This window comes from Hypomesus nipponensis, chromosome 10 (assembly GCF_054491055.1).
Source record: "Hypomesus nipponensis isolate SF chromosome 10, ASM5449105v1, whole genome shotgun sequence".
NCBI classification, from domain to species: domain Eukaryota; kingdom Metazoa; phylum Chordata; class Actinopteri; order Osmeriformes; family Osmeridae; genus Hypomesus; species Hypomesus nipponensis.
Genome location: NC_140370.1, coordinates 14413243 through 14421295, shown reverse-complemented (window position 1 = coordinate 14421295; position 8053 = coordinate 14413243). Strand labels below are relative to the sequence as shown.

The 8053-nt window shown below is 38.9% G+C and overlaps 1 protein-coding gene across 2 annotated transcripts; it reads left to right on the top strand.

Annotated features, from left to right (window-relative positions):
• Nucleotides 1-3066: 3066 nt before the first annotated feature.
• adcyap1b (adenylate cyclase activating polypeptide 1b) lies at nt 3067-6594 on the top strand. 2 transcript variants are annotated; one of them, XM_084707976.1, is made up of 5 exons: nt 3067-3371; nt 3799-3903; nt 4991-5125; nt 5499-5603; nt 6253-6594. In XM_084707976.1, exons 2-5 carry the CDS (start codon nt 3800-3802, stop codon nt 6434-6436), a joined length of 528 nt encoding a protein of 175 aa, XP_084564102.1. In that variant the 5' UTR covers nt 3067-3371; nt 3799; the 3' UTR covers nt 6437-6594. The 2 variants fall into 2 exon arrangements, with proteins under 2 accessions (XP_084564102.1, XP_084564103.1); XM_084707977.1 differs by lacking the exon at nt 5499-5603 and having other exon boundaries at nt 3072-3371.
• Nucleotides 6595-8053: the final 1459 nt, after the last annotated feature.

The window sequence follows — 8053 nt, the reverse complement described above, 5'->3', positions numbered from 1 at the left end:
TTTTTTGTTGTTGTTACAAAATCAGTCTGCAGAGTAGGCTAGGGGGTTTATTCTTGAGAATGATTTTCCCAAAAGAGAGTGGCACATGAAATTGCAGGGATTCAACTATTTCGCACCTTTCTAATATACACGACGTCATGGCGCCATCTAGACTTTAAAATAGGTATTTTTCAGTCGAGTCAAACGACAGACTTGGCCTATCTTTGTGAAATGAATAAAACCATGCACACTCAATGTGTGATCTTACAGCCTAATGAAACATATATTTGATAATAAGATTGTAATGTATAGCTTACAGCCAAGACCACAGTCTAAACATAATTGAAGACTGGAATATTGATTTATCTAAGTAAGCCTACTGTAAAGCCTAAACAAATTGCTTTATAGTATAGAGGCTAACATGGACACTACCCTAACACCGACTCACGGTGCATTATAAAACTGTGAACGGTAGAACCACTCAAGGATTCATTAAACTGCGCCATCCTGTATCAAACTCTGCAGACGTGCGGAGGCTGTTATGATATAAATTGCCTCGTGCGTTCAGTCCCGAGCCCCCCGTAGGCCTATTTGGCTTTGGGGTGGAGGTGTAAATGTGGAGATGGAGGTCTTTTTAATGTAAATAAATAAAACGTCAAATGCAACCTAAATGCTAGTCCTGGCTTCCGTGCTGGCCTGTCAGACTCAAAGAGCTTTGTGACTGAGCAGAAACTGGGTCCATGTACGACTCCTCTACTCCCTTTCCTTTTGCACATGCTCATGGGAGTTGCATACACATTCCGTAGATATGTTTTGTTATATTTTGTATTTATTGTTAATGAATATAAAAACACAAAATAATGATATAATCTGTAATGTGAAAACTTGTCATTGTCCGACTGCTGGAAAGAGTGGGCAGTCAGAAGACTGAGAGAAGTCCTTGAGGAAAAATATTAGGCCTATGTGAATGAAGATGTGGAAGAGGGGCATCTTCAGATCCCAATAGACATTTTCTAGAGCTTGTGCTCAGGACATCCTGCTTTATGGTTTGATCTGTTTAAAATGTTGAATAGACTCTCTCTCTCTCTCTCTCTCTCTCTCTCTCTCTCTCTCTCTCTCTCTCTCTCTCTCTCTCTCTCCCTCTCTCACTGTGTGTCTTTGTGCATGTGTGATAGAAAGGAGTTTCTTCTTCGAATTTTAAAGGCAACGCCAAGTCCACCGTTGTCCACACGATGGCACCGTTTGTTCAGCATTGAAAATTCTACGTGGCGGTAGCCTGCTGGAATTTTGTGTTGACAAGCTCAGATGTTCTTCGGTAAATGATCACGTAGCCTGCAACAAAAGTTGGGGTTGATCCCCCCTCGCGATGACTGTGCGTGTTCGTCATTTTGCGTCAGAGTAAACAAAACGCTGACGTGCACCTTTCTCTGTCAGCAGGGAATACAATTCTTCAACTATCCTTTGGTGTAAGTAAGGCCTGCTGTTTAAGTCAACTGGTGAGAGACAAAATAAGGCTATAGAACATAGGCTACCTTAAAACAATGCTTTCTGAAATGGTATTACTCATCTCTCGTACAAAGTCAGTTATATGTATTTTTGTCATACATATCCTATATTAATAGCCTAATTCATAATGATCGAATACTTCAAAGTATGATAGAGATTCAAAATCAAATAATTACAGAGTAGCTCATAAGTCATGGTGTGGTCCTGTTTGTTATAATAGCCTATGTATTTTCCAGACGCAAAAAATAAATAAAGCCAAGGCTATTAAATAATATCTTAATATATTTAATATTCACATATTAAATAGCCTCATTAAAATATAGCAATGTGCATGTCCTTAAGGTTCCATATAATCCTTGCCAACGAACCAGAGAGTTCATTCACTGAATATAGACTAGGCTATGGAACCTGTTAATATTGAACCTTTTTCAGATGGTTCAGGTTGTTAGAAATAATCTTTATTGGACCCGTTTCAGAATGTACCAATCCAGACTCAATCTCCAACACATTCCTTTATTCGTGAGACGTGATTTGGAAAATGAACCAGTACCTATTCTGAAACCCTCCTTTCATGTTAATTTCAGCACTGCATCACTGGACAGTTCCCGCAAGTTTCATATCGCTGCTGTTCGTTGTGAGATGGGAGTCAAAATTCCCTTCCGTCGCTACAGCTGGTACCACCCAAGGGCGTAGGCTTGGTTTGAACATTTGTGGGGACACTGTTTTACCAAATCCTTGACAAATCATTTTACAAGTTTGCAGGTAGGCTACTAGGTAGCATAGCTTCGACCGCAACTACGGCATAGTCTACATTCAACAAAAATGAATGTCCGTAAGCTAGCAAGCAGACAATTCCGTAGTTGTGTTCCAGAGCAAAGGCACGTTAACTTTAGAAACACTATAGAGCTACATTTTCATCAATGATATAGCCTACAGGAGTGTATTTGTCGTTTATAATTTACTCAATGTGAACGTCTACTTTACGGGGGTAGCCTGCCAAAAAGCCAATGATTAAATCTCTTCTCAAAGTCACGTTTCTACGCTCAGCTGACCACTGTTAGTTGACAGGCTGGTGGGCTACACATTGTGATCAGCGCTCTCCTGACAATCAAGAGTAACGCTGACCTTGAGTTAACCAATTGTGGAGCATAACATGTTAAAAGAATGAAAAAATGTGTTTGGACTCGCAATTATTGGTGTGGACAATTACATTTTTCCTAACATTGGTGGGGACATGTCCCTACCGTCCGACCCTAAATTTACGCCTGGACCACCTGTTCTCAAATTCACTTCTCCGGGGTTAGGCTGTGCTATAATGTAAACCCCCTGGCCTTCTTTTGCGTGGTAACTGAGAAACACTTTGCCATAAAGTTGGCTTAAAAGAAAACATGTGACCTTAGCAAATATTGTATCTTTCCTGTAAAAGAGATGGAAGTTCAGAAGTAAACTTGTTATGAGAGGGCGGTGGGGGTGGGGAATGTGTCTGACGGGTTCATCGACGAGGAAGGAACTGTACCATTGTATTCCGGGAGGAAGGCTTGATGACGTCTATAGCATCCTTAATGTGACTTATTGAAAAAAAGGCAAGGCTCACGATAGATGGATAAAAATCCGTGGCAATCACAGCACAGAGCAAAAAGTTTAGAACAAAGACATGTAGACTAAGGACGGCATTGCTTTTCATTGAGTTTTTTGTTTGTTCAAACGACTAGTCATACATTGTGTATAAGAGTGCAGAGGTTGGAGATTCTGAGGGACAAGCAAAGAAACGGCGGAGGTGCTTCAGCAAGAGGTGCCGTGAGAAAGATATCCATCTCTCACACACTCAGCACAAGCCGCGCCCGGATCGCATCCAACAGCAGTAGCCTCTTCCTCCTCTGCTTTAGGTACGTGGCTGTATTCGGTCTGTCAGAACATGCAGGCACATTTTGCCGGAATGGGTTTAGTTGGAGATATTCTATGAAGGAACCGTCCTTAAAGTTTTGGAATTTATTATTTTACTCGAAGACCAGCGTATGGTTTTACTTGCAGACTCTCCTCGTAGCCAAGGAAAGTGGATTTGCTGTCGCATCTGACACTCCTAAACTTTTAAGGAATGGACTGAATGTAGTATAGATTTCATCTCGTTTTTTTTTCTTAAGTGGATAAGAGGATATTTGAATGAATGTAGGCTATATGATACGCGGAGATTAATGGGGAAGCAATGCAACATATTTTAGTAATTGAATCTGCAAGCATGTTCATAATCATTTAGGCGAAATATTGGCTGTTTCACCTGTTTAACTTTGCCTCTTGTTTGTAATCTTTCAACAGCATGGCCAGGTCTAGTAGAGCGACTTTAGTCTTGCTCATCTACGGAATCATAATGCACTACAGCGTCTTCTGCGCCCCTATTGGACTAAGTTACCCAAAGATTAGGTAGGTACAATCACGTTCACCATGGGTCTCTTTAACCTGTCTACTATGTAGGTAATGCACGAATAATGGGCATTTGATAAAAGACTAAACTGAAAATGTCTAATTCTGTTGAAATTATTAATACAATTTACCGGAGGGTTGTATTGTGCAGCATAAAGGGTTACTTAGGTTGCTTGCGCTTTTACGCAACCCATACTACAGGTTATAGTTTACATATTTTTGGACCACATTTTTAAATCCATAAGCATGGACCCGTTCCGTATTCATTTGAAGAATAATGTATTGTAATTGTCATCATATTATGCTTGGGTAATATGGAAAATGACATGGGAGTAGTTAGCGTAGAGCGCTACCGGTCCACTGGGACACTATATAGAACTCCCCTTATTAAAATGCAGCGCAGTCAATGCAACGGATAGCCCATGGGATGACGGGGTTATGGCGTCACCAAAGAGAGGCGAGGCAAGCGAATGGGGTTGCTCCGTCGTTATATTGAGATTTATCTTGATTTATTTAAAGTTAGAAGCATATCAATAATTTATATGAATATTTACATTGACCCTTTTTTAACTCGATTTATGATTTATTATAAATCCTGGAGGCAGTCCATTTTTGCTACGGAAATATGCGTTGCATTTAGTCTGTCTTTTTAATAGCCTATAATAGTCCTTATGAAGTCCAAATGGTCAAATTTGTTATTTGAAACACGCAGTTCACAAAACACGTATTGCCCAAGTATTGCCCAAATACTTGATGGTTTGATGGTAGCCTAAATTTAATTGTTGAGTCACAAGTTGCCTACTCATCCGAAATTATTCAATTGTAGCCTATCTTGGGCCAGACTATAACTGCTCTAAACTGTTCTAGACTTTCAACTGAAGTCTGCTTAGCCCTGCTTTTTCTTTGCTATAACTAGAGTAGAATGCGATTTATATATTCCTCAAGGCTAAATCATGTTGCGAGGCAAAATGTCTTGTAAGCTCGTTTTCATTTAAATCATGTTGGCAGTGAGCTTATATACTTCACCGATTTATCAGAATCATAAAAAACAACAACAACATAAATAACACATCTTTTCGCTTTGCAGACTTGAAAACGACGCGTATGATGAAGACGGAAATTCGTTATCTGACATGGCTTTTGACAGTGATCAAATTGCTATACGAAGCCCCCCATCTTTAGACGACGAGGTGTACACGTTGTACTATCCACCAGAGAAGAGGTAACTACACAGTAAAATTAGAACAATATACTTTATTATGCGGTTGCACTTGGATGAATTTTTTGCTGTTGCGATAATGTTTGCTTGCTTTGTTTTTCAGAGTTACTCATGTTATTTGTTCAGTGTTATTTTCACATTTCAGTATATAGATAGATAGATAGATAGATAGATAGATAGATAGATAGAAAGATAGTTAGATAGATAGATAGACAGCCAGACAGGCAGACACGAGGGGGTGTAAAACAATCTAGACGAATCTAGGACGAAGAAGGCAATGCTACATTTAGATGCGAGGGGCACATTTAGGCTATTTGCTCGTTCTGTCTGCCCAGTCTGGTCACTGATCTATGTGTTTGGCGTTTTATCATCTCAGAACAGAGAGGCACGCAGATGAAGAATTAGATAGAGCCTTGAGAGAGATCCTGGGTCAGTTAACAGCGAGGCAATATCTGCATTCTCTGATGACAATACGTGTAGGGTAAGGGCATTTCTTATAAGCGTTTACCTGCCATCATCATTTTTTGTTCAATTTCGTGTAAATTCAGGTGTCTTTAAGTTGTCTCTCGCAAGTGCCATTGTCTCGTGCCTTTTGTGTGTACGTTATTTTCTTCCCATTCAACTGACCACAAGTCATCTTGTCACTCTTTAGTTCTTTGTTGTGGCGTCTCAGCGTCCATGATTGCTTGGTCTTCCCAGAGGCTATTAGGGAAACAAGTTTTCGTAGGAAGGCTTAATAAAAGAGATTGATATTTGATTACTCACAATAGGTCTGTTTTGGTCGATAGCTTATTGGATTTTGATTCCGTACGAGAACACAGTTGAAAAAGCGAGACGCACGCGTCAGAATACATTAAGGTTTAGGCATAAATAATTAAACAGTTATCTTATGGCTACATCTTCATTTCTATTAAATATTTGTCATCGTCAATAAACGAAAGATTGAGATTGTGCGTAATTTTTCACAGATTAAAGATATGCATAGGCCTATCTCATTTTAAATTATATTACTCATAGTTTAATTTAATCAGTCAAATTCAATAGACAATGAGACGTGCCCGTGGCAGGTGCAATAATGTTGTGAATTTAATCATAAGCTATAACCTAATACATGTTTTTTTGTTTTGCAGGGAGGAGACCAGTATGGAAGACGAGTCGGAACCGTTATCCAAAAGACATTCGGATGGGATCTTCACTGACAGCTACAGTCGTTACCGAAAACAGATGGCAGTTAAGAAGTACCTCGCAGCGGTCCTGGGAAGAAGGTACAGACAGAGAGTTAGGAACAAAGGACGTCGGCTTTCATACTTGTAGCGTCTTTAGAGAGCCCAAAATGCCCTCCTGTGTATATATCCAATCGTAAATTCAAAGTCATTCTGATATAACTGACCAAACAGTGGATTGCGCCTGTGTTCTTTAAACATGTATTTATGTATGAAGTAAAGCCATTAAAATGAATATTTTAATAATAATATTGTTTTTCTTTTTGTACAAAAGCACTTGATACCGCACTGTTATACTTTGTGGACCAATCCTTTATTTTCACGTCAATATGTTGGAAACGAAAAAAAAGAAGAAAAAAAAGAAACATTAATTAGAAAAAATAAATAAAAAGGAAATTGTGCACCTTCAGCAGTATGCGCTTGAAATCTTAAAAAAAGTCATCTACATATGCAGAAAATAAATAGATTTTAAAAAGACAATCAAAGTATTGAATGTTATACTTATTTTTGTAATCAACGTTCTATTTTTTTAGCTGTTGTTTGTTTTCCAAACAGGCCCAAGATGCAGTCGGTATGTGCTCAGTAAGACATACAGACAGTCTGATATTAATTGATAGATGTTTCCGATCCAAAGCCTATCACATAATTTACCTTTGAGTGGGTGTCATAGGGTTCACAATCCCTCCAGATACCCTTTGGAGAGGAGGCCTAAATGGGCTTTGGTTGTATTGAACAAACGCCTCTCCAGGATTTGTGAGGATTAATCCCAGCCTGTCACTCACTCATGGGATAACTGTGTGACATGTGGTAAAGTGGTCATTGGTGGTAATGGTTGTGATTCCACTATCTACACTTCTAGTTATAGGTGAAGCTCGAGGCGTTCACTGTCAGATTATCATTAACTGCTTTCTCACCTGCTTGTCCTTCCCTCAAGAACAAGTACTGATACATGAGCTATTAATGAATGTTTGGTGTGTAAATGCACAGTATGTAGATTTCATTTAAATCCAAAAAGGAATCTTGCCTTTTCATTTTTCTTGTAAGCTTCCACTGTTGGGTTATGTTCAATGCTCAGATCCACCCACATGTAATAGGCCTCAACCCAGAAATTTGGTTTTATCTTTTGGAAATACTAAATTTAACAGAAATATTTTACAGGCAGTTTTTTGGTTAATAACTTAAGTCTTGTGTTGGCTAACTGCATGTTGTGTTGTTTGGATAGTGTTTTGTTGGAGCAGGTTAGTCTAGTTGGATCTCAGAAAATGTTACATAAATATAAGAAATACTGCATTGACTTGTTGAATTACACCGCTTGCAATCATAAGAAGACTTTGGAAGCCCTTACAGACTGCCTTGTCCATGTGACTTATAATATATTGATCTAAATATTATAGATCCCTTGCCTAAAGAATGGCTCAACTAATGTGTTGCTTTCCCTGTGATATATGCTTACTGTTATGATAATAGTGACTCGTGTTAGGTGTCTTAGAGAATTTTATGTAACAACGAGAGAAAGGTCTAAAAGCAAGAGACAAAGAGAGAGAATGAAAAAGAGAGAAAGAAAGAGAGAGACACAGAGAAACAATGAGAGAGAGAGAGAGAGAGAGAGAGAGCATGAAAGAGAGAAAGAGAGAGACAAGCAGGCATAAATCGCCAAGACAAATGAGAGCAAACACAGTGATGTGAATGAGCATGTTACATAACACAG